General features: G+C 38.5%; 1 protein-coding gene across 3 annotated transcripts in view; it reads right to left on the minus strand.

Annotated features, from left to right (window-relative positions):
• Nucleotides 1-26,688, minus strand: part of LOC118555510 (uncharacterized) — a 213,133-nt gene that overhangs the window by 67,757 nt on the left and 118,688 nt on the right. Inside the window, exons 4-5 of one of the 3 annotated variants that reach the window (XM_078076285.1) lie at nt 16,665-16,708; nt 4,672-4,827 (exon numbers count right to left, since the gene is read on the minus strand). The exons of 1 other annotated variant lie outside the window; for it this stretch is intronic. In XM_078076285.1, coding sequence (XP_077932411.1) covers nt 4,672-4,827; nt 16,665-16,708 — 200 coding nt within the window. Of the gene's footprint in view, nt 1-4,671; nt 4,828-16,664; nt 16,709-26,688 lie in introns of those variants that run through there. One more of the 3 variants, XM_078076286.1, reaches the window with a different exon arrangement.

The following is a 26,688-nucleotide window of genomic DNA, read 5'->3' on the forward strand; positions in this document are numbered from 1 at the left end:
GTCAAGTGCTCTGAGAAAGGTAAACACAAAATACTGGGAAAAGGTCCTTAACCTAATCTTGCTCAAGTGTTAAGTGGGAATGCTACAGCAAAGTTTTCCTGAAGAAAGTAATGCTTGAGCTGAAAAATGGAATTTTGGGGGGAGTAGGAATTGCCCCAACAAAGAGTGGAAGAATATTCTAGAAAAAGAGAAACAGTATGGGCAGAAGTCCATAGCACTGTGTTCTGGGGTAGTTATAATTAATTTAGGGCCAGGGCCAGGAGAGAGAAGGGAGTGGGAGATGAAGTGAAGAGGTAAGCACAGGTCCAGGTGTTGACATCCTTTCCATCAGGTGTGACCCTGTTCTTTATGATCAGGTCCTTCTGAATTAACTCTGGCTAAGAGGAATGGATGACAGACAGTGGAAACTTGGGTTTGAAACTTGGTCCTGTCACTAGGTTGTGACCTTGGGCAAACTTGCTTAGCCTCTCTGCCCTCAGTTTGTTCACCAATGGAATGCAGATAAGAAGATCTGCTCTAAAGGATTATCATTATGTTAAAAATAATATAATATGCATAGTATCCAGTACATTTCATGCTATCATGTTCAACCTTAACTATTATAGAATAAACTGCTGTAATCAAGAACATCCATGCAAAACCTTGAGTCACATAGTTAAGTGAACGTGAAGTAGACTGGGTTTGTCTCTAGTTGGAACACGAAGTAGACTCTGGGTTTGTCGTTAGTTGCCAGAGAGCCAGTTAGCCTGCCTGGACTTGTCTGGATACTTTTGTTTAGTCTCTTTGGCTCTTTTATTTTAATGGTGTAACATATGTATTTCACAATTCGGTGTTATTTCACTACCTAATAAATGAGCTGTTTGGAAATAAATTATTATGTCCTCAGACTCATTTCATTTTCTTCACGCCACAGAATTTTTGAGGTAAAAGAGGCTATACAACTCATCTGTGGAACAGAGAACCATGTTGGAGTAATGGGCTCACAGCAAACAAACTAAATATCCATCAGCAGGGGAGTAAAATACTGTGCAGCAGCTAGAAGGAATGAGAGCTCTTTATGTACTAGCATAGCTAGAGCTGCAAGACCCATTGTTAAATGAAAAACCAAGCTGCAAAAAGATATTTGGAGAATGATACCATCATTTTTTGTAGAAAAATACACACACATATAAACAATATTATATGCTTTCTATGGTTGTATGCATAGTGTATAAATGCACAGAGAAACTCTGGAAGGATACACACTCAAATGCTAAGAGTGGTTATATATGGTGACATGAGAAGGTTTGTCGGGGTGGAGCAGGGTGGGGTTGGGGAGGGATGATGGTCTAAGGAGACAAGAGTCTTTTCATTTAATTTTTTTTTTTTAAGTAATGCTCTTATTATTTCTGTAATTCAAAATGTTTTCAAAACAAATGGAGAAAGAGCAAGGGCTTTGAGGCTGGATGAAACTGACTCAAATCCTGGCTCAGCAATTTGTTAATTCTATGACTGGGGGAAGACTTGGCCCCTTTGTCTCAGTTTCTTCATCAACAAAATGTCTTACAGCTTTTTGTAAAGGCTGGAAGTAAAACTCCTGGTACATTACCAGTACTCCCTTGTGTTAGTTTTCTTTCCCCTATTCTTAATCCCCCAGGGTTTTTCCTCCCTTCCCTCTCCTCTCCCTCCCCTCCCCTTCCCTCCTTCCCTTTCCTCCCTCCCTCCCTCCCTCCCTTCTTTCCTTCCTTCCCAGATTAGGCAACCAAATACAAAGTAATTAAGTCACTTCCTCAAGATCACATGGTTAATGTTGGTTAATGAGAGCAAGGGCTGTGACTCGAGTCTCCTATATCATAATAAATCAGCATTAACTCTACTGGGGAGTTGGATAACCATGTGTGATGTAGTTGTTTCTGCTAGTGGTTCCAGTTTTCAGATCCCATGTGCAGATTTGAAATGCAAAGCATCATATTCCAAGCTTGGGCAGCTGTTGAACCAGCCCAACCAATGAAGTCCAGATAAGGAGTGCTGGATAAACCTGCAAGATTATTTCTGCCATGTCTCTTCTTTTGGCTGTGCTAACTATCAAGGAGGTTTAGCAGTAAATATCAAGGACATAGGTACAAGGAGGACATTGGTACCAGGCAAAGACTCTGTTAACAGGAAAGGGAAAAGGAGCAAAAATGGACATCTGACATTCTTTCTGGCTACCTAGAATCTGAATCCTCTCCCTATGTTTGGGTAATTCTTCTAATTTGTGAGGCAGAGATTACTACCCACTATATTAGTTAAAAATGACAGATGTTTTCCCAGTTGCCCCTGCAATTCGGGTTCAGTCAGGTGGCTTAGGTTCTAGCAATCGGAAGACCTTCCTTATCAGGGTCCACTTTCCTTAGAACGATTGGGGATTAGTTCCAGCCTATGGAGAGTTACCTACTTTTATCACTAAAAGTCCTGAATTTTAATTTTATATGAAATTAATTTTAACTGTCATAGGCTCCAGGTGGGCTTGTGGCTGTTAGTATCTTGCTGAGTCCAAAACAAAGGGGATTTTGTTTTCTGAAGCCATTGCATAGGAGCGAGACATTTTATCAGACTCTCTAGACCAGGGAACTATGCAATGGCACTCTATGCAGTTCAATGGTCTGACCCAGATGGTCCAACCAAGATGAAATCACACCATAATTGGTTGTACTTCCCACTCCAGGAAAGAGGGTATATTCCTCAAGAAACTCCAAGAACTGATTGGACCTGCTCCCCCGCCCCCGGTTAATTTTCTGGGAAGAATCAATGGCTAAGTGGATATTTTCATATTCCTCTCCTCCACTTTTGGCCCTTTTATGCTTTGTAACTGCTATTGTCCAACGTGCCTCAAGACTCTGCTTCGTAGAGTAGGGCATGAGAATTTATTTCAATGTTTACATGGGACTCCAAGCTAGCTTTCTGCATCCTAGTCATTAATAAGCATCCAACCACTTGTAACACTCTAGAACTGAGTTGCTTCTTTCTATCCTGCAGGAAAAGAAGACACATAGTTCTCAGATACCTCTGAGGCAACACTTCAGATCCTGTCAGCCACATCCCACTCTTGTTTCAGTACCAGCAGCTCTATATGGGTTCCGGCTGACAGTGTCTCACCTCGGGCTGCACCTGTGTGCCTCTCACCGCCCCCCCCCCACGGGAGAGGTTAAAGCCAAGATACAGAATGCCACAGGATTCTGTTTAGGACTCTCATAAGCGAATCACTGAAATACAGGGAGTGAATGCCCCGTGAGGCAAACATTTGACAAAAGGAGACGGCTAGTAAATAAATTCTCCTCCCTTTCTCCCTCCAGGTGGACTTTTTGAGATGCAGTTTATATACCTTCTTGGAGGACGATCCTGTGGATTTGAACAATCCAACTTGATCATCTTGTCTCATAGTGGCTCCTCCTTTTCTGTTTCACTCCCCTTGTCCCTCACACCTGGAAATGCATTCCCTAATTGAGGAAACATACCACAAGCCTCAGGCTCTGCTTTCTGGGTAACCCAGACTAAGACAACACCACACAATTCATAGACAAAATTATGCCAATCTCACCATTATTGATCGTTTTCCTCACTTGGGAATCTTTTCTGGCTCCTTACTCAGTTCTATCCTCACTGTGTGACTTTGCAAGTTACCTAATCTTTCTGAGCTTCATATTATTTAAGATAATATGGAGATAATAAAAAATAATTCCTATCTCATGAAGAGTTAGAGGAATTAAAAGGAAAAAATGATTGTAATCAGTATATAGAATGCTTGGCATGTAGTGAAAGTGCAGTAACTGTCAGTTGTTAATATTATTATAAAAATCGGTTTTATTTGCAACATGATGGACATCTAGAAGAGATGGAAAAAAGAAAAGGAGTTCACTTACAGATACTTTGGGGAGGTTGGAAAGATATGTTCACATGCCTAAGAGCACATGTCATAACACCATACAATAAATCCTCTAAGGTTCCATTCCATTATGGCCCCAAACCTGATTCAGAAATGGAGCTGTAACTCCTTCCAGAGTTAGGCTTTTGCAGCCATGGTGAAAATGATCATTTTGAGCATTTGAGCATTTTGAAGGGTTTAGTAAGTTTCAACTGAATTCGAACCATAGTGGTCCGAGGTTTTGTTTGACATTTTCATCTGTGGCTTCCTTCTCAAGGGGCTGGCACTGCCACGGGATGGCCCAGGCTTCTTTCAGCTGAAGCTCTGCCCATCGATTCTGAGCTGTGCCTGGCCTCCTGACAGGAGATGGCCTGCTTCTCACATCTTGCCATTCTTTGATCCCAGGGTCTTAGTTGTGTTGTTTCTGGCTTTTACTTACTGATGAAGAGATTTATGTGGATTTAATTTTTTTTAGTTTCTGGCTGCCAAAGATTTTGGTGCTTGCAATTTTCATAGGGAACTATGATCAACTACAGCCATTTTTTTTTTTTTTTGCTTGGTGTAGGTTTTCACAGTAGCGGGAAGTCAAAAGTGATTTGTAGGTTACTAAATCTTAGGCTTTGTTTAACATATAATTTTTATGGTCAGCAAGAGTGAATAAGATCCTAATATTTCAGAACTTCATATAGGAAGTAAGCCAGAATGAAAAATTACACTGTCCACCAACCAAAGCTAGTGATTGCATAATGTATCTTCTCAAAAAACATAATCCTGACCCCATCTCCCACCTCGTTTTTGTCCTCCAAGTCCAGAATTCTTGTTAAATGGAAGGTTTGGTGCTTGTTTTTCTTTGGTAATGCAGCAGATACACATAAATGTACAAAGCAGATGCAGTTTCCTTGAGTACCTCTTAACTCAAGTTCTCTCTCGGATGATCCCTTAGCCTGCGAGATAATGGAAAATTAAAAACCAGTTTTAGTCTAAATATGGAACCTCAGTCTGATCCAATCATTTAAAATCTCTTTAGGTTTTTCAATCTCTCGTCTCTTAACCCCGGTAAATGCTAAATGCTTCAGTGCTCCTTTTGCTCCACTCCAAGATGGCGCCTGGTGTTTACGGAGGACAGGACAAGGCCTTTGGCTTCTCAGCTTCTTGATTTCTACTTATCTCTCTTTCTTATTATTCACAAAATTACTTAAGTCAGAAGAAGTAGGCTTTTGGCTTCTCTGTATCTCTTTTTTCTGTCCTGGATATAGAGTAAAATTCTATGATCTGGGTCACCAAGTCTGTCTCTTAATATGATAAAACTAAGTGTTAAATTTAGGAAATCTTTTTATTTCTTAAAAAAAAAGTCTGAATTTCAAATCTACTCTTCTGTTGCATATTCAAACAGCCTATTTTGAAGGCCAGAAACTACATACTCTTTCTTTCTCTCTGCATTTCCATATGACAATCGGATTGAATTCCTCCTGTCTTCTTTTCCTCATAGGTTCATGGCTCTGCCCTCAAGACAATTCTTAATTCTAATTCTAGAAAAATATAATAATAATAATTCTAATTTTAGTAGGGACTATAACCAGTCCTTGCTGTAAATATAGACTATCCTCTGGTTTTTAAGCATCCCACATGGACCTTTATATGAGGCCAGATGTGTAAAGAAACTGTACTTCATTATTTCCTGTATCTTATCTGTTCTACCCAAGAAACCCTACCCAGCAAGTAGCAGAAGAAAATACACTATATTTTGGTACAATCCAGTAATGTCATCTGACCTATCATTTGATGTCTACAATCTCTGCCTGGATGCCTCAGGAAAATATACAGTCTTTCAGAGTTCTGCTCTTTCCCTGGCTCCTTTCCTAGCTGGCACTAAGAGAAAAGGGGAGGGAGGGTCTACTGGCTTCTTTTAAGCTGTGGGGTCACTATCACAGTGTGTAAGGAGACATACCAGCATCCACTACTGAAATCTGTGTTTTCCATTCCCAGTTTCTGGGGTGAAAGTCCTTGCTCTTCACTCTAACCCTAGGCTTCTGCTGATCTCTGGCCACTTAATGCTTCTGCTTGCTTTCTTGCATGTGTTCACCATCTCTGAGCTCTAGGGAACCAAAAGTGCTGCTATGGCTCATTGACCTGGCCTTCTCTTACCATCACCTCCATATCCTTGCTATCACACCATGTGGATGTAGCAATTAACCCCAGATTGGACTTCTCTAAGAGGTTGGCAGCCTTCCCATATTATGCCTAGACCAGGGAAGCAGGCCATTAGCCTTGATGTTTTTGGAGGCTTCCAACCTTACTGGGTGTTTCTGAAAGTGCTTCTTTCTACCTGCTCTCTTGAGGTGCTTTCTGGTGCTCCCAATCCTAAGGAGAAAGGGCTGTTACAAGGACCCTGCAAGCTGACTTCCTTAATCTCTTTTTGCTATGCTTCTTCCTCTAATCCCTACTTCCTCTATGCTTTATCTTTATTCTAGTCTAGACAGAAAGCCAGTGGAGAGAGACTTCAAAGCAATGTCTTCCCTCCCCAAAGAAAGAAATTTATATTTGAGACTTCAGGCTCAATTCTCTGTATGTTAATAAACCTAAAAGAAATTTAAAAATCATTTCTTTCCTAGAAAAAGTTGGCTTTTGAGTCTTGTTTCAATCTCACACAAATAAACAATGATCTTCTTGTTCTAATTAGTATCTATCCTTTTCCTGAAGCATTTAAACCCTCTTTTTTATAGGGTGAGAAGTTGCCAGCTAAGAAGATTTATAAGACATGGAAACATATCTGAATAATATTCAAATGCATACTATGCCTGTTGTATAAAAATAATAAATTACTTACTACTATGCAACAGTGATTGGGCTTTGCATGTATTATCTTACTTAATTTTCATAATAACCCTGTGGGAAAGTAGTATTATCCCAATTTTGAAAATGATAAATGAGGCCCAAGAGGGCTAAACAACTTGCCTAAGGTCACGTAATTAATAAAGGTTGGACTGGGACTCAAATTCAGGTCTGACTCCAAACCCCTTGCTCTAACCACTATGATTTCTCCATTAGAAAAAGCCATGTTTGACTGAAAAAACAATTTGATCACAGACAACTCTCATTTGGTGGTTTAACTTTTCTATTCAGCAAGAAACATGGGCATAGTGTTTGAGAACCAGGCTTTGAAGATGAGCTATGTTTCTCTGCTTTTCATCTGTAAAGTGGAGGTTATGCCACCGTTAACCCACAGGATTGTGTGAAGTTTAAATGAGTCAATACATGACAAGTTTTTGGCCCAGTGCTTGGCACATAGGAGGCTTCAATAACTGTTAGCTATTGCTATTATGAAAGTCTCAGGATTGCACTGTCTTTACCATCAGGCTGAAGATTTCAAAATCAAATGTAAAGAAAATATGAATTTTAAATTTTTGACATTCATAAATATTTAAATTGGGTTCTGTTGTTTCTTTTCTCCCTTTATCTCTTAGAAATTAACCTCTATTCAACTGTAGGAAGGAAAATCCTGCTGTGAATGTTTAGGGAGAATGGAATCACCCTGTCAGAAATATCACCCATTGCTTTGTTTGTTGTTTTGCTCTGTGCTAGAAGAAGCAGTTGCTTTAATGAAACATTTCCATGAGTTATTGTTGTTGTTATTATTCTTATAATAACCATTATTATGAATGTTTTGCCTTTGCAGAGAGGCAAGGAGGGAGTAGAGGAAAGTGTGTGGGCTTTGCAGTCAAACATATCCAAGTCCTTTCTAACTGATCCTTGGAAAGTGACTTAATTGAGTTTCAGCTTTTGTCATTTGTGCCTACCTCCTTGATAAAATTGATATCAGATAAAATGATATAATATGCTTCAGATGCCTAATATTAACTGCCATTTTACAAGAGTTCAGTGAAAGTTATTTCACTTTCTTACCTCTGCCTTTTGTCCTTTCCCACTGCCTTTAATTTAGAAAGTTGGCCATACGTGTATTGGGGGTGGGGGCAGGATTAGAATTCTTGGACATCTGCTTATTATATAATAAATGGTATGGGTTAAATCACAGCCCCCCCGCCCCCCAGTTCACTTGTTGATGTCCTATACAGCGGAATGTGACCTTATTTGGAAATAGAGTTGTTGCAAATGTAATTAGTTAAGATGAATTCATGCTGAAGTAGGGTGGCCCCTAATTTAATATGATGAGAGCCCTTATATAAAGGGAAAATCTGGACACAGGCATGCACACAGGGAGAGCACTATGTGAAGATTAATGCGAGATTGGGATAATGCTTCTACAAACCAAGGAATGCCAAAGATTGTCAGCAAATCACCAGAAGCTAGGTGAGAAGCATAGAACAGGTTCTCTCAAACAGCTCTTGGGAAGAATCAACCCTGACAACACCTTGATTTTGGACTTTTAGCCTCCAGAACTGAGACAATACATTTCTGTGGTTGAAGCTACCCAGTTTGTCATGCTTGGTTGCAGCAGCCCTAGCAACCTAATAAGAAAACAATAAGGACTAGAGCCTTCTCTGAAATGATTAGCTTAGAGATTCTAAATGTTGTGCTTATTAAACTTTTGCTTATCTAAAAAATTAAATTCTTCAACTGAAATCAAGAGAAGTCAACAGTTTATCCAGAGAAGAAGTTACTCAAAATGAAGAATGACAGATAAATCCCCCATGGGATTTCATAGAACACTACTATAAAAAATTTAAGAGTTAACATTTTTAAATGGCTTCTGATGCAACTTTTACCAATTCCCCCATTAAAATAATTAGAAATGATATGGGAAGAAATGTGACAATTATAATAATACTAAAATCGAAGACTCGTAATCAACCTTTTGCCAAAATCTAGTATACATAAAAACCACAAGTAGATGGAACTGGATTGAGAATTCATTTTCAAATGGTCTATAAATATTGACACTGAGGAAACTGTTGGCCTGAAGGAAAGTGAGAAGACCCTTCCTTTCTCTCCCATGCCCAGCTCCAGGCTATGCTGTTCAGGGTCTTTACCCATAAGAAAAGTGCACAGCCATAAGGTATGATTTTTGATATGTCCTGACTCTTATTCACCATTCTCCTGTCCCAGTTAGTGTCTAACTTTCCACATCCATTCAGAAAGTGAATTTCTTGAATGTAAGAGTGCAAAAAATAGGTGATAGGGATGACTCATGAACTCAGGAAATACTTTATTTACATTTACCAGTTTATTTACAAAGGATACAATTCAGGAACAGCCAAATGAAAGACATGCGTAGGGAAAGGTATGAGGGGAGGGATGTGGAACTTCCAAACTCTCTCCAGGGCACCACCTCCCAGCACCTCAGAGTGTTAACCAGCCCAAAACTCATCAAACCTTCTTGTTCAAGAGTTGCTATGGAGCTTAATCTCCAGCTCTGCCTTACCCGCCTTCCCTGAAGTCAGGAATGAGGCTGAAATTTCAATCCTCTAATCACTTGGTCTTTCTGGTCACTGGCCTCATCCTGAGGCTTTTAGGGACCCGCCCCTCCCCAAACCCTCCCCGCCAGCCTAAATCACCTCATTAGCATAAACTCAGGTCTAATCTAAAGAGGCTTGTTATGAATAACAAAAGATATTCCTATCACTCAGGAAATTCCAAGGGTTTGGGGAGCTCTGTGCCAGGAATCTGGGACAAAAACCAAACATATTTATTATTATACCACACCCCTCCATAGAGATTGTACCATTTTCCATTCCTACCAGTATTTTATGAGTACCCTTTTCTTCTCAGCCTTGCTAAACTTTAAAATATTTCAGTTTCCTTTCAGTCTGTATTTTTCTTATTATAAATAAAATTGGACGTCTCTTTATTTAAGGGCTATGTACATATATACACATATAAATTGTTTATATCTCATGTCCATTTTTTTCTATAGGAATTTTGGTCTTTTTCTCTTCAATCTTTACAAGTTTTTGATATTTAGGGAAATTAGTACTTTATCTGTGATATATGTTGCAAATATATACTCTCAATTTGTTGTTTGTCCTTTGATTTTGCTTATGGTGGGTTTTTTTTTTTTTTTGCCATGAAAATGGTTTAATTTTTATGTAATCAAATTTATCAATTTTTTAAACTGCATTCTAAATTCTTTTTTTTTTTTAAAGATTTTATTTATTTATTTGACAGAGGGAGAGAGCGGGAGAGCACAAGTAGTCAGACAGGCAGGCAGGCAGGCAGGTAGAGGGAGAGGGAGAAGCAGGCTCCCTGCTGAGCACAGAGCCTGATGCAGGGCTCGATCCCAGAACGCTGGGATCATGACCTGAGCTGAAGGCAGACACTTAATGACTGAGCCACCCAGGTGTCCTTAAACTGCATCTAAATTCTAAGTCATACGTAATTTTCCCTCCATTTAGACTATATATTAAAAAAAAATCATTCGTGTTTTCTTCTAGCATTGCGTAGGTCAATTTTTTAACATTTAGATCTCTGATTCACTTAAAGTTTATTTTTGTGTGTGGTATGATGAATTGATCAGATTTTATCTTTAAAAGAATTTTCAAAGATGTGGAGAAATATACCTAGTAATGATTAAAAAAAAAAAAAGGAAGATACAAAACTGTATGTTCAATATGGCCTCCACATACATACATAAAAAACACATTAGAACAAAATGCACCAAAATATTACCAATGGTTACATCTGTTTGACAACATTATGGGAAATTTAAAATGTTCTCTTCTAAAATATGCTTTCATACTTTCTATAATAAACACGTCATCCTTTAAAACCAGAAAGAAAAGCAGTACGTGGTCTTTAATTTAAAAAAAAAAAAAAAAAATAACACTTGGCCCTGCTAGTTTTTTGGTAGTCTGAAACAAAGATGTAGAAAATGCATATTTAGTTGAAGCAGAGAAGAATAGGGTCAACACATACTTCCCTCTCTCCTCTTTGCACATCTCTCTGTCTTTCCTCGTTTTTTTTTTTTTCTCTCCCATTTTCTCACTCTCCATGTCTTACATAGCAGTAAAATACAGGCAGAAAATGAGCAAGCCTTCTGTAGCATATTATTTTATTTCTGCAAAAGCTACTTGGGGTTAATTCTTTCATAAAACACCTTGCAGGTTATGACAAGAACTCAAAGAGACCACAATGCTAATGGATAATGTAAAGCCTCTGGCATACAAATCGCCCCTTCCCCCTCAGCTAACAGTCCTGAAACCAGCAACGCAGGGTAACCTATTACAAGGCCTTCTGTATTATCCTAGAGGGTGTAAAATTCCAGGTCCCTTCATTTTAGCAGTCGAATGGTCAGAGGAGAATTATTGCTTCCTTTATTTTATGGCACTAGTGATGTGCAGCTTGTCCCCAGGATATGCAGTGAAAAATCAATGCCAGATGGCTCAGTAGGAAACAGGGCTAATGGCTCTGTGTTGTTTGCAGTCTCCCCAAGAGGAAAGCTATGCGGTGGGGGTACTCAGGGTTGTCACATCCAGTGGTTAAGAATGACATTTGTTGAGAGTTCATAGTGTTTTACATGCATTGTCTCATGAAATCAGCAGGGCAACCGTGCAAGGAAGACATTCCTATTATGGCATAGATAGGTCCTTCTTGCAGGTGCAAATAACTAACTTTCCCTAAATCAGACAGCCTGGAGGGGGCAGAACCAGAATTTGAACCCATGCCTGTTAGGTTCCAAAGTCAATATACTTCAAGGGTATTCTAAAGCCACTGGGTGAAGAGTCAGTAGCAAGAAACAATAGCTTAACACATCTCAGTTTATCAGTGAAATTTGTGACACATCCAGATGGCACCAGGCCTCCTTGGAAGACATTTTCTAGGAGACTTTCTCAATGCAGCTTCCACAAGAAAATTAAACTCTACCAAAAAATGAGTTGAGTATTATCTTTTCATTTCTTCCAAGGATGATGGCACATAACAAATAGTAACATTCTAGTTGCAAAGAAGAGAAGTTAATTCATTACACAAAATGGTGGCTTAGGACATTAGGTCTTATTTCTCTCCCCCCCTTCCCATCTCTCTTTCCCTGTGTGTGTGTGTGTGTGTGTGTGTGTGTGTGTGTGTGTGTGTGTTATCTTTCCCTCTCTTAAGAACGCTTAAAAGGGACAGTGTGGCCTGGCTGACTCAGTCTGAGGGGCATGTGACTCTTGAACTTGGGATCATGGGTTCAAGCCCCATGTTGGGTGTAGAGATTACTTAAATAAATAAAAACTTTAAAAAAAGAAAAGTTGCAAGGGTAACAGGCCTATAAGTGCAATTATCAGCTGAATTCTCCCCAGTTGCATTAACAATGTCTGAAGGAGGTCTTTTACTCAGGAATTTATATTGATTATAAAAGGATAAATGCTATATTGTGTATTGTTACTCCACTATCAATCTAAGCAATCATTCATAACACAACACTACAAATAATACATTGGGTGCTTCTGGTATTTGCTCTAATCCTTCCTTGTTAAGGGATAGGTAAATCCTGAGCTGGGAGGACCAAAGGGAGAATCCCTGCCCTCCCCTGTCTAGATCTTCTTCTTTATTTGTCTAACTCTTCTTTGCTTGGTGACCCTCTTTGGAGTTGCCCACTCCCTATTCGACTGGGATTTACACACTACTATTTATGTTAGTGCAATTGCTTAGAGTTCAAACTCTAATTACAAAATTTTTATCAATACTATTTTATACCTCTAACCAGTGTTGCTTCTAATTTGAAATGATGACATGATAGCCTTGGAACAGTTTGTTTCACTGGTGTATATTCTTTAAATAACAACCAGAACTTCTTTTTCTCTTTCTCTTTTTCTTTCTCACTGTCCTTCAATCTTGCCTTTTTTTTTTTTTTCAAAAGAGATCAACATTCAGGTTCAGTACTAACAGAAAAATATCTTTCCTTTGGATACTCATGCTCCCATAACTTATTGAATCTCATGGTTCTTGGCTAAATAACAACTTGGTGGCTTCATAATGGCTTTCATTTAAGCAAAACCAGCATTGTTAGCTATCAATGATTGTTTGATGTTCCAGAAAATATCTTCATGTTAGATATTTGATGCCAAAGAACATCTTTTTTCAAACAAAAATGAAATGTTTCAGTAATGTTTGCCTTTTTGTGGGAAAGAAAAAAAGCATAACATTCTTGAAATGTTTTGAAGGAAATTTGTAGATGTCTTGTACACTACAGCTTGGACTGAGTGATCTAAATACCAGCAACATTGGTGGCAACATAAGAAATGTCACAAGGCGTCTTAAGTAGTCTTGTTTTTCACTCTTGGATGTAGTAGAAGGGTGCCAGAATTCCTGAACTCTCTCTTTGATTTACCCTCTCTTAAACCTCCAGTCATGGGGAGATGATGGCTAATAAGAGTAAGTGTAGAGTCAAAGGACTCAAGCCCAGCTCCTCTATTCCTAGGTAATAATACTATGATGGGACACTGGGAAAATAGAGGAAGCAAGGAACCACTTAGCACAGTACCTGCACAAAGACATATGAATAATCATTCTAGTTATCATCATAATTAATGGTCAGTGCTAGGTATTAAATTAGTAACTTCTATGGATTGTTTCATTTACTACTCATAACCACCCCATGAAGTAGGTACAATTACAATTATTTTCATTTTATAGGTGGGAAAACTATGGTGAAGAGAGGTTAAATAATTTGTCTAAGGTCACATAGCCCATGTGATGGAGCCTAGATTCAAACTCAGGTAATTTGATTACACTATACAACATTGTTCTGATAATAAAAGCAAAGTGTGGTGCTACCTCTGTGATCCTTTCAAGCAGCCTAAAGCACTGGACATTCAAGCAGAAATTCCTAACTTAACTCAGAAGCCTTTTAATGGTGCTAAATGCTGGGGCTAAGCAGCTATAGGAGTATCATCCATAATCACTTGCCACTATCCTCAGGAAGGTAAAGTTTGACAAAAAGGTTTCTACCAAGAGCAGCAATGACTTCATTATCTATGAGATTGGAATTGTGAACTACTTCAATCCCCATTCAAGGACTCTAATACTTCTCCCTCCCCACCAATATCTTCCTTCTTAAGATGGCATCTAGTTGCAAAGGACCTTTAACATCCTAACGGTATTGCATACACAGGCCTATGTTCTATATGTGGCCCTCTATGTTTTAAAATGTACCAGGATTTGTTCTAATCAGGTATGGTAAGACTTGCAAACATGGAAATGATTGTCATCAAGGAAGAAGTTTATATTCACAGATCCCTAGAAATAAGAGGTATGGCATACCAACTGGGGCCAAATGAGGAAGCACCAGGGTCAGTCAGGAATCAGAGGGAGCAAGAGGAAAGCATGGGTGAGAGCTTTTATTGTGGTTTTTGTGTGAAGGAATAGGCCAGGCAGGGTAAACAAAGTAGACACACCTAGGATTGGCTAGTTTCAATAATTTTGGTGGGTTCTGAGACATAGGAACTTCCCCTACTTGTCTGATACTTGGCCCTGGGATGATTAAGGCAGGATTATAGTGGCTTGGCCCCGTAAGGAGGTGGTTGAGGATATGGGCTCTGGATTGGTTGATTTGCATTTAACGATTATGCTTTCAGGTAAGTGTTTGCTATCTCTAGGAGTTCTCTAATCCTGAGAGGGATAATCTCTAACTATTAAAGCCTCAAGATATCATAGCATCATAAAATACAAAAACCAAAAAATATTATTTATACACTCTAGTTGAAGTGTCTCATCCCATTTGTCTCAGACATTGTCCTTGGTCTTACTAATTCTACCCCTAAAGTGTCTATAACTCATGGCGATTGGCCTGATCCAAGCAAGGAAGTTGCTTCAGGGTAAGTCAGTTCTCTGGGACTAGGCCTTTCTGTTCTCCTTTGTGCTGATGATTCTTTAAGTTTTAATTGCAAATCCTATGCAACCCCAAGCTTATGCAGATGGTCAGTGAAGGGTTTGAGAGCAATGGTAGAAAGACGGCAGCTTGTGCTCTTGTGGAATCACTAAAGAGGCTACCTTGCAGAATGCCTTCATGCCAATAACACTCAGCTGCGGAGTGGAGTCAAAATGGCAGCATGGTGTGGTTAGGCAGAATGAGAGAGAGCTTGGGCTAGCACTACCAAATTTTCATGAGCTCCTCTTTGACACCGAAGATATTCAGAAGTTTACTAGAGCCATCTACGAGTATAAGAAGGAGGCTGTCATCTGAGGTAAAGAAATATAAAGTGGCTTTTATGCACATCTGAGATGCAACGTATAAATTGTCAATTCCAATTTACAGAGTGTATTTGGTAACAATAATATTGAGAATAATAACAAAATAGACAAACTTCTAGGTAGACTAATCAAAACAAAAAGTGACCTAAAGCAAATGCAATCATTTTAAAAAATAATTAAGCATTATAAGTAATTGTATACCAATGAATTTGAAAATTTCAATGAAATAGGCAAATTTTCTAGGAAAAAAATTGCCAAATTTTCTTTAAATATGTCAGCAATGGGGCACCTGGGTGGCTCAGTCGTTAAGCGTCTGCCTTCAACTCAGGTCATGATCCCAGGGTCCTGGGATCGAGCCCCGCATCGGGCTCCCTGCTCAGTGGGGAGCCTGCTTCTCCCTCACCCACTCTCCCTGCTTGTGTTCCCTCCCTCGCTGTATCTCTCTCTGTCAAATAAATAAATAAAATCTTAAAAAAAAAATAGGTCAGCAATGTCCTTACTTTAGGATGGCTTAACTTCTGTTTCTTCTGCTTGGAGTATTCTTTATCCAGTTAGCTGCATAGTTAAGTCCTCTCCCTTCCTACAGGCCTTTCCTCAGATTTACATTTTTGTGAAGACTTTCTTGGATGCTCAATTTAAAGTCCAACCCTTCACACAGATTTTACATCCCTTTTCTCTTTTTATTCTTTTCTTTAATAGCAATCACTATCTAACATGCTATACATTTTACTTATCAATCTTGCTTGTTGACTGCTTTCTCAAATGTAATCTATGAGGGCAAGGATTTTTTTTTAATTTATTTTGTTCATTACTGTACTTGTATTGCCTAAGTGCCTGGCACATAGGAAGTACTCAATGAATATTTGTTAAATGAATGATATAAATAACTAAAAAGTCCCCAAATTGCCATATGGAATTGAATGCATAGATAGACAGACAGATAGATAGATAGATGATAGATAGATAGATAGATAGATGACAGATAGATAGATAGATAGATGATAGATAGATAGATAATGACCAAATAGATTAAGACTGGGAAGGCAAGAATAATTTAACATTGGAAAAATCTTCAAATTAAATCATCACATTTACTGCATTAAGAGATTGACAAAGAAATGCCATATGCTTCTCTCAATAAAGCAGAAAAAAAAAAAACCTAAAAAATGTGCATAGAAGGCAATTTCTTCTACCTAATCAAGTAAATCTATCAAAAACTAACAACAAACATTAGTCTAAATGGGGAAATTTTAGAAGCACCTCAAGTAAAATAAGAACTAAGACAAGGATGCCTATAATCATCTTACTATTCAACACTGAACTGAAGTTCCTAACCAAAGAAATAATACAAAATAAAAGAGGTATAAGAATTGGAAAGGAAAAGACCAAATTTTTATTTGTAGAATATATGATCATTTTCCTAGGAAATTCAAAAGAAACCTCAGATAACTTGTAAAATTAAGAGAATTCAGAAGATTATCCAATCTAAGATTGATAGACAATAAAAAAACACCATACTTACATACTAACAATAAAGATTAGAAAATATAATAAAAATTTTCTAATTGGGCAAGACATGGAGAATATTACATAATTCTGTTAAAGAACATAAAAAAATATAACACAAGAACAAAAATGTAATTGGGATACGTACACCAGATGATGCCGACCTTTGTTTGGAAAGGGAAGATAATGGACCTGGCAGAGAAAATGTAGAGATTTTAATGCTTTACTTAAAAAATAAAAAATAACTGAAGGGAATAAAATTTAATATTTGTTCATTTTGGTGGCAAATATTTATCATGGATGTTTATTACATTTTCTGTTTTGGGCACCCTCAAACATAAATAAATGCAGAGAGGGATCTCACTAATCTGAAAAAAGAATTTTTTTAAAAAGATTTTATTTATTTATTTGACAGAGAGAGAGCACAAGCAGGGGGAGCAGGAGGTAGAGGGAGAAGCAGGCTCCCTGCTGAGCAGGGAATCATGGGATCATGGGATCATGACCTGAGCCAAAGGCAGACGCTTAACTGACTGAGCCACCCAGGTGCCCCTGAAAAAAGGATTTTATTTAAAAAAAAAAATTAACAAAGATGTCTTCATTGGTTACTGAATCAATTAGCGTCAGTGTGCTTGGCCATTTATAAATATTTTTAGAAATATTATAATATCTTTAAATACCCTATCTTGGGCCTTTTAGACATGACCCACTTCGTGGGCTTCAAAAGCATTTGAGACCAGATAGTATAAACTACTGCAGTGATTCCTGGACTTCATTCTAGTAGATCTGAAAAGTTTATTCTCAGATGGGCTTTTTGCAGAATCTGCACCCTGGTTTTGAAGCTACAAGTAGAGTATGAATATTCAATGGCCAAGCAGGACTTGGCACACTTGGACATGTAGGAAGATCTTCCAAAGCTTGCATTTTCTGCCTTCTGCTTACCTGTTTGACAAGAGAGCTATACCCAAATACTAAAGAAAGCCTTTAACTGGAGGAGATTTATTTATTTATTTTTTTTTTTAGATTTTATTTATTTATTTGAGAGAGAGAAAATGAGAGACAGAGAGCATGAGAGGGAGGAGGGTCAGAGGGAGAAGCAGACTCCCTGCCGAGCAGGGAGCCCGATGCGGGACTCGATCCTGGGACTCCAGGATCATGACCTGAGCCGAAGGCAGTCGCTTAACCAACTGAGCCACCCAGGCGCCCAAACTGGAGGAGATTTAAAATGCTATGGCATAGTGCGGCAGTCTCATGTATTTTCAGAATCTTGTGTTCTTTCTCCATTCTGAATTACGGGAAATTCTAGTGTGTGGAGAGGTTTTATTTTATCTAATTTTCCAGAGTTTACACACTGTTCAGAATATAATTTATAAGTTAATTTATATGTTAATGACAACCACCCAAAGGGCAAATTTGATATACAAATTATTAAATCATTCTGTCTGCATATTCTCTTCTTTTGGACAATTACTTTTTCCAAATAATACCAGCCAATCGGACAACTATAATTACTTTGTGCTCTGCTAATAGAAGTCTGGTAGAGAGCTAGCAGTTAAAGGAATTCTTATCTGTAGCTACAAAAAGACAGGTCCTTGGAATGTCTTGTAGACATATGTCCCATTTAAATAATGAAAAAATTACTGGGTTTCTTCACCAGAGCAGTATAAACGTTTTGACCTAAAATGCAAACATTTCGGTTTATTTTTAATTCACTGATCTACCTTGTAACAACTCTCAGCATGAAACTGCTTCAATGTGCATGCAGAAGTCAGGCAAACTCAGATGTGACCACAAAATAAAAAACATTCTAAAGAAGCATCGTGGGGAGGGGAATAAACTCAGAGTGTTTCTCCCTAACCCTTTACTAAAGGGTTTAGCCCTGAAACAGAGCCACTGTTTGGCAAAACTGTGAGCCAGACAAATGGATCTGAATTTGGTGCCCTTCTCTCTTCTCTTCCCTTGTAGTCCCAATTCCCATAGCAGCTAGCATGCCCTTCACAGTGTGCCATATAGACCTAGGCAATGTCCAGGGCCTCAAAATGATCTTCCTACCACTCCCCAACATCAAAATCCTATTTCTGCAGCGCTATGCTCCGAGGCGATAGCTCCAGAATAAAGCAATTCCTTACTAAATTGCTAGTGATGGGGGATGGCTCTATATGGGTCTGCCTACAGAGGGCTACTCTATAATAGCCATCTAAAGGTCCTCTGCCCGCTCTGCTCCTTCTCCTGGTAATCAGGTCATTTTAGGCACCCGCCAGGCTTCAGGGTTATAAAGCAAATTCGGGACCAGACTCAGAGCTAAGAGCCAGCTTTATCAAAACTCATGTGATGGTTACCCTAAGTAATAGACCTCGGTATGGGAGCCCCAAATATTGAGAATTGGGTACATGTTGCTGTCAGAGTGACAAAGGGCCAGCCAAGCCATGTATGTCTAAAGCCACCAACTTGTTTGGTGTCTCTCATCGTAAATGGTACAAAGTGGAAAGTGTGAGTGTGGCATTATCCACTTTTCAGATCCAAAAGTTGTCTTCCCAGAACAAAACAAAAAGTGCCCAAGAACAAGCCATGCTGACTTTGTCTTCCTGAGTATTTTAGAGGACATGGCAGTAAAAAGATCACAGATAAATTATAATGTTGAAAAATACTTTCTGTGGCTCAGAGCCCTGAGAGCACTCTGAATGTCATCATAATTCTATAAAGTCTGTCAGACATTCAGAGGGGATTATCCTGGGATTTGAGGGAGGGAGACATAGCACATTTACTGACAGCTGCAAGAAGTCACTCTTTGCAAATAACATTAGACAAACAATTCCAAAATTTGTAAGCATGTAACAGTCAGAAAGAGTATGGAAAATATTTTTTTAAAGTGGACATTGGAAGGTGAGATGGTTCTTCTTAAAATTTAAAACATGGGGAGGAGGCATCTCCTCAGAATTCAGAACAGAGCCTGAGTAAAGTCTATTTGTGTTTTAGGTTTTTGGTGGTGGTGGTGGTGGTTGTGTGTGTGTGTGTGTGTGTGTGTGTGTGTGTGTGTGTGTTTCCTTCAGTTAAAGACTTTAGAGCCTATCTTTGAGAACTAAATCCAAAGTAAATCCAGCAGGAGGATTATTTGGCAAATATACAGATGTTTGGAATGAGGATTTTTTTTTTTTTTTTGGTCCTTAGAAGTAATTATGTAAAGGAAAGAGGATTGACCAGCAAAAGAACATGGTTTTGACCTTAGTATTAAAACTATATGTGGAATATTGTAGTTTCTTTCTGTAGTGTGTGTGTGTGTGTGTGTGTGATAAAACTTCATGTAAAGTGAATGGGAATTTTAAAGAGTTTAAGGGACTTTATTTTCCTCCATTAGAAAGTTATGGTCACCCAATTCCCACTGTAAACTTTCATTCTGAGATATGAATAAATAAACATCTCACAGAAATTACCATTAGGTAACAACAGTCTATGTTAGGTAACAATAGTCTATGTTTTCTATTGATCCTTTTGAGAAAAGAGGGTATAAGACATTTGGATGAGAGCTTTAAGTTATCTCAGGGAAATTTTCAAATGGGTAAAGTACTGATCTATATGTCTGCCCCCATGAATTTCTTATCTTAATAGCATTCTTACCTTGTGAAGAAAACTAAGACAAACTAGCTTAAGAAAAAAAAAAAGGAATTTATTGCCTCACATAACTGACATATACAGTTGGCTTTAGACATGACTAGATCAAGAGGCTTAAAAATTCTCATTGGAACTTAATCTCTTCATCTATCTGTTTTTCCAGCTCATGGCTCTGCTTTTTCTCTTCATTGCTCTCAGGCAGATTCTCTCCTTGTGATACCAAGGTGGCTAAATTGACATCTTTATCAGCACAACAATCCTAAAGGAACAAACAATTCGAGTTTTCAATAGAATGTCCCTATAAAACCCCAGTATTGAGCCTCTTTAAACCACTATGAAACTATTAGATTCACTACTATATCCATTATAGAGTTATCATATTATATAGTACATACTGAATAGCTGTTTCATTTAACTAAAAAGTTGAGTTTGAGTCCTTGTTATGTGGTGGCACACAGCTAATTAGTTGTCCATTGATTCTTGGGATTCAGGCATTGTATTTAATAAGGCAACAACAGTCAGAGTCTTGGAAGGACAAACTTGAATAAGAATGTGCTGACTTTACTCTAAGGCCTTAAGTAGCTTCCTCCAAGAAGGTTCTAGTTCAACTTTCAGCTGAATCACAGACAGAGAAACACACACATCTTTGCTCAAAAGGCTTTTTCTGCCTAATATTTAAGAGAAACAATAGCCTAGTGATCTGGAGAGGTACAGAGTTACAGTATTGAAAAATATATATTCTCTATTCTAGACTAATGTTAGTGCCAGGATAAGCTTGGAGGAATAAACAAACTAGGAAATAATTCTGGAGAAAATCTGATTCCCCAGGACCCTAAATATCTTATGTTAATATACTTTTTGATGTCGTAAAAAAGTATGATTGAGAAGTTGGAAAATATTGTATATATGACTATGGCTCCCCAAGGATGTCCACATCCTAGTCCCCAGAACCTGTCCATGGCAATACTTTGCAGATGTGATTAAATTAAGGATCCTGAAATGAGGAGATTATCCTGGATTATACAGGTAGGCCCAATATATTGGTTATAAGAGGGTCGAGTAAGAGAAGGAAGTATGACAGCAGAAATAGAGGATGGAGTAATGCAGGGTCATGAGCTAAGGAATGTGGATAGTCTCTAGAAATTGGAAAGGCAAGAAAATAAATTCTCCCCTACAGCTTCTAGCAGGACTATAACCTTACCAACCCATTTTAGATTTCTGAACTACTGAAATGTACTATAATGCTAAGATAAGGCACCAGGTTTGTGGTAATTTGTTATAGCAGCAATGAGAAACTAATACATGACAGAAGCAAATAATGCAAATGGAAAAAGAAAGGTAAGTAGAAACCTTAAAATAGGGGCACCTGGCTGGCTTAGTCAGAAGAGCATGCAACTCTTTATCTCCAGGTTGTGAATTCAAGCCCCATGTTGGGTGTAGAGATTACTTAAAGAAATAAAACTTAAAATAAATAAATAAATACCCCAGGATAAACAAAACAAAATAAAAACACATGGAAGACATGGTCTAACTATGAAACAAACTAAAGTGCACCAATGGTTAATAAAGATCAAAGGAAGTTAATAAAAATGTAACAAAGAGTATACATTTTCCTTCAAAAAGGCCAGAGGTCATTACTTTGAATTTGTAATGGAGGAAATATAATCTTGGCATGATAAATTGGCCTGGCACTAAATAAAATTTACTATCAAAATAATATTAAGGTTATGTATAGCTTTTCCACCTTTAGAGTTAACTTAGGGTAAAATACTGAAGCCTTAGTTGTTTGTAAGACAAAATGCAAAGGAGGAGAGAAGATGGGAATAATGGAAGTGAGATAAACTCTCATTTTTCTTTTTAAGTTATGACTAGTTTTAAACTTATCAATCTCAGGCAGTATCTATTTATCAACAAATACCTTTTGGTTAAGCTAATATCCAGAAGAATTCAGGTCAGAAAGAGTTAAAAGAGGTTAACTGTGATAATAGGATGAAAAGTGAAATCAGAAGGAGCGGAACTTCACTGGTGAATTCTATCATGCATCTAAGGGGAAAAAATGGTAATCTCACACAGACATGAAAAGTAAACAACAAAGGAATACTTTGCTACTCTTTTTATGAGGCCACATTATTCTGATACCAAAATCAGATAGACATTATAAGAATAAAGAAGTATGAAAATTTGAAATTAAATATGAAATTAAATCTAGCAACATATAAAATGTAAATGCATCATGACAATGAAATTTGTTCTAGGAATACAAGGTTGGTTTAATATTCAAAAGTCAATCAATGTAATTTACCAAATTAAAGTAAAAAAAGCATATGATCACCATAATAGCTGAATAAACATCTGACAAAATTTAAGAGCTGTTGTGATTAAAAAATCATTGGTGATATCTATGGAAAACTTAAAGCTAATATCATACTTATTAATGAAAGACTGAACACTTTTCCCCTGTAATTAAGAACAAAGTGAGGGGGGCGGAGCAAGATGGCGGAGGAGTAGGAGACCTGGATTTCGTCTCCTCTCAGGAATTCAGCTGGATAGGGATCAAACCATTCTGAACACCTACAAACTCAGCAGGAGATCGAAGAAAAGAATAGCAACAACTCTCTGAACAGAAAAGCGACCACTTTCTGGAAGGTAGGACGTGCGGAGAAGTGAATCCGAGGCGATATTCGGGAGGATAGACGGCGGGGGAGGGACCTCCATCGGCCGCTTCTGGCAAGTGATAGAGCCGCGGAGCACAAAATCGGAACTTTTAGAAGTCGGCTCCGCTGAGGGACGTCACTCTGGTGGCGAAGTGGGGGGTGGAACCCTCGCGGGACAGTGTGGTCTCAGGACCCTCGGGGTCACAGAAAGACCGGGGGTGCCTGAGTGCGGCAGAGCTCCCAGGGATCTGAGCGGGGAAGCCGGCTGCAGAGACGGAGCCCAGGCGCGGGCTCTCAGCTCAGGGTTGCCATAAACCGTGATCCGCGGCACAGTCGGGCCACTGCCCCTCCAGCAGGGACCCAACAAGCGGCAGATCCGGGGAGACTCACCTTCTTCCCCCGGGAGGAGAGGTGCGGGAGCGCACCGCGGGGATCTGCTGGGTTTGGAGACTCCACCCGGGGTCGGGTGCCAGATAGAAAGGCGCGGTCACAGGCCGGGTGAGCGCGGAGTGTGGCCAGAGACCGGGGAGACGGGAGTGACTGACTGCTTTTCTCTGGGGGCTCGCTGAGGAGCGGGACCCCGAGTTCTCGGCTCCTCCGGGGCGTAGACTGGGAGGCCGCCATTTTCACTCTCCGCCTCCAAAGCTGTACGGAAAGCTTGCAGGGAACAAAAGCTCCGGAGAGCAAACCCGAGCAGATTACTTAGCCCGGACCGGCAAGGGCGGGGCAATTCTGCCTCCGGCAAAGACATTTGGGAACCACGGCAACAGGCCCCTCCCCCAGAAGATCAGCGAGAACAGCCAGCCAAGACCAAGTTTACCGATCAATGAGAACGGCAGAACTCCAGCGCTAGGGGAATACTGCACATAGAATTCATGGCTTTTTTACCATGATTCTTTAGTCTTTCAAAGTAAATTATTTTTTTTAACTGTCTTTTTTTCTTTTTTCTTTTTTTCTTTTTTTTTTGAATTTTTCTTTTTCCCTTTTTCAACCAACATCTTATCAATCCCTTTTTTAAAAAAAAAAACATTTTTATTTTTCATTTTTAGAGTCATATTCTATCCTTTCATAGTAGTTACCTGTATTTTTGCCATATATATATATATAAGTTGTTCTCTCTTTAAAAATTTGAGATAGTTTCTTCTAACAGATCAAAATATACTCTAAATCTCTAGTGTATGGTTTTTTTCTACTCCCCTGCCTGATCACATTTTCTCCCTTTTTTCTTTCTTTCTTTTTTTTTTTTTAAATCCTCTTCTTTCTTTTTTCAAACAACTTATCAAATCCTTTTATAAAATTTTTTATAATTTCCATCTTTACAGTCATATTCCATCCCTTCATCATATCAACCCTTATTTTTGTACATATATAAGTTTTTCTTTCTTTAAAATTTTGGGAGGGACTTTCTTTTAACAGACCAAAATACACCCAAAATCTAGTGTGTGGCACTGATCTATAAACCAGCCTGATCATATTTGATCACATTCTGTTTTTGTTTTGTTTTGTTTTGTTCTGCTTTTGTTTGTTTTTATCTTTATCTTTTTCTTTTTTCTTTTTTTCTTTCTTTTTCTTTTTTCTCTCTTTCCCTTTCTTTTCCCACTGCTTCAGGTCTTTTCTGATTTGTTTAGAGTATATTTTCTGGGGACGTTGTTACCCTGCTAGCATTTTGTTCTCTCATTAATCTATTCTCCTCTGCACAAAATGACAAGACGGAAAAAATCACCTCAACAAAAAGAACAAGAGGTAGTACCGACTGCCAGGGACCTACTCAATACGGACATCAGTACGATGTCAGATCTAGAGTTCAGAATCATCACTTTAAAGATACTAGCTGGGCTTGAAAAAAGCATGGAAGTTATTAGAGAAACCCTTTCTGGAGAAGTAAAAGAACTAAAATCTAACCAAGTAGAAATCAAAAAGGCTATTAATGAGGTGCAATCAAATATGGGGGCGCTAACTGCTAGGATAAATGAGGCAGAAGAAAGAATCAGTGAGATAGAAGACCAAATGATGGAAAATAAAGAAGCTGAGAAAAAGAGAGATAAACAACTACTGGATCACAAGGGCAGAATTCGAGAGATAAACGATACCATAAGACGAAACAACATTAGAATAATTGGGATCCCAGAAGAAGAAGAAAGAGAGAGGGGGGCAGAAGGTATAATGGAGCAAATTATAGCAGAGAACTTCCCTAATTTGGGGAAGGAAGCAGACATCAAAATCCAAGAAGCACAGAGAACCCCTCTCAAAATCAATAAAAATAGGTCAACACCCCGACATCTAATAGTAAAACTTACGAGTCTCAGAGACAAAGAGAAAATCCTGAAAGCAGCTCGGGAGAAGAGATCTGTAACCTACAATGGTAGAAACATTAGATTGGCAGCAGACTTATCCACAGAGACCTGGCAGGCCAGAAAGGACTGGCAGGACATATTCAGAACACTAAATGAGAAAAATATGCAGCCAAGAATACTATATCCAGCTAGGCTGTCATTGAAAATTGAAGGAGAGATAAAAAGCTTCCAGGACAAACAAAAACTAAAGGAATTTGCAAACACGAAACCAGCCCTACAAGAAATATTGAAAGGGGTCCTCTAAGCAAAGAGAGAGCCTAAAAGCAACATAGACCAGAAAGGAACACAAACAATATACAGTAACAGTCACTTTACAGGCAATACAATGGCACTAAATTCCTATCTTTCAATAGTTACCCTGAATGTAAATGGGCTAAATGCCCCAATCAAAAGACACAGGCTATCAGATTGGATTAAAAAACAAGACCCATCGATATGCTGTCTGCAAGAGACTCATTTTAGACCCAAAGACACCCCCAGATTTAAAGTGAAGGGGTGGAAAACCATTTACCATGCTAATGGACACCAAAAGAAAGCTGGGTGGCAATTCTTATATCAGACAAATTAGATTTTAAACCAAAGACTGTAATAAGAGATGAGGAAGGACATTATATCCTACTTAAAGGGTCTATCCAACAAGAAGATCTAACAATTGTAAATATCTATGCCCCTAACATGGGAGCAGCCAATTATATAAGGCAATTAATAACAAAATCAAAGAAACACATTGACAACAATACAATAATAGTGGGGGACTTTAACACCCCCCTCACTGAAATGGACAGATCGTCTAAGCAAAAGATCAACAAGGAAATAAAGACTTTAAATGACACACTGGACCAAATGGACTTCACAGACATATTCAGAACATTCCAGCCCAAAAAACGGAATACACATTCTTCTCTAGTGCCCATGGAACATTCTCCAGAATAGATCACATCCTAGGTCATAAATCAGGTCTCAACCGGTACCAGAAGATTGGGATCATCCCCTGCATATTTTCAGACCACAATGCTTTGAAACTAGAACTCAATCACAAGAGGAAAGTCGGAAAGAACTCAAATACATGGAGGCTAAAGAGCATCCTACTGAAGAATGAATGGGTCAACCAGGAAATTAAAGAAGAATTAAAAAAATTCATGGAAACCAATGAAAATGAAAACACAACTATTCAAAATCTTTGGGATACAGCAAAGGCAGTCCTAAGAGGAAAGTATATAGCAATACAAGCCTTTCTCAAGAAACAAAGGTCTCAAGTACACAACCTAACCCTACACCTGAAGGAGCTGGAGAAAGAACAGCAAATAAAGCCTAAACCCAGCAGGAGAAGAGAAATAATAAAGATCAGAGCAGAAATCAATGAAATAGAAACCAAAAGAACAGTAGAACAGATCAACGAAACTAGGAGCTGGTTCTTTGAAAGAATTAACAAGATTGATAAGCCCCTGGCCAGACTTATCAAAAAGAAAAGAGAAATGACCCAAATCAACAAAATCATGAATGAAAGAGGAGAAATCACAACCAACACCAAAGAAATACAAACAATTATAAGAACATA

Source organism: Halichoerus grypus, chromosome 6 (assembly GCF_964656455.1).
Source record: "Halichoerus grypus chromosome 6, mHalGry1.hap1.1, whole genome shotgun sequence".
NCBI lineage: Eukaryota > Metazoa > Chordata > Mammalia > Carnivora > Phocidae > Halichoerus > Halichoerus grypus.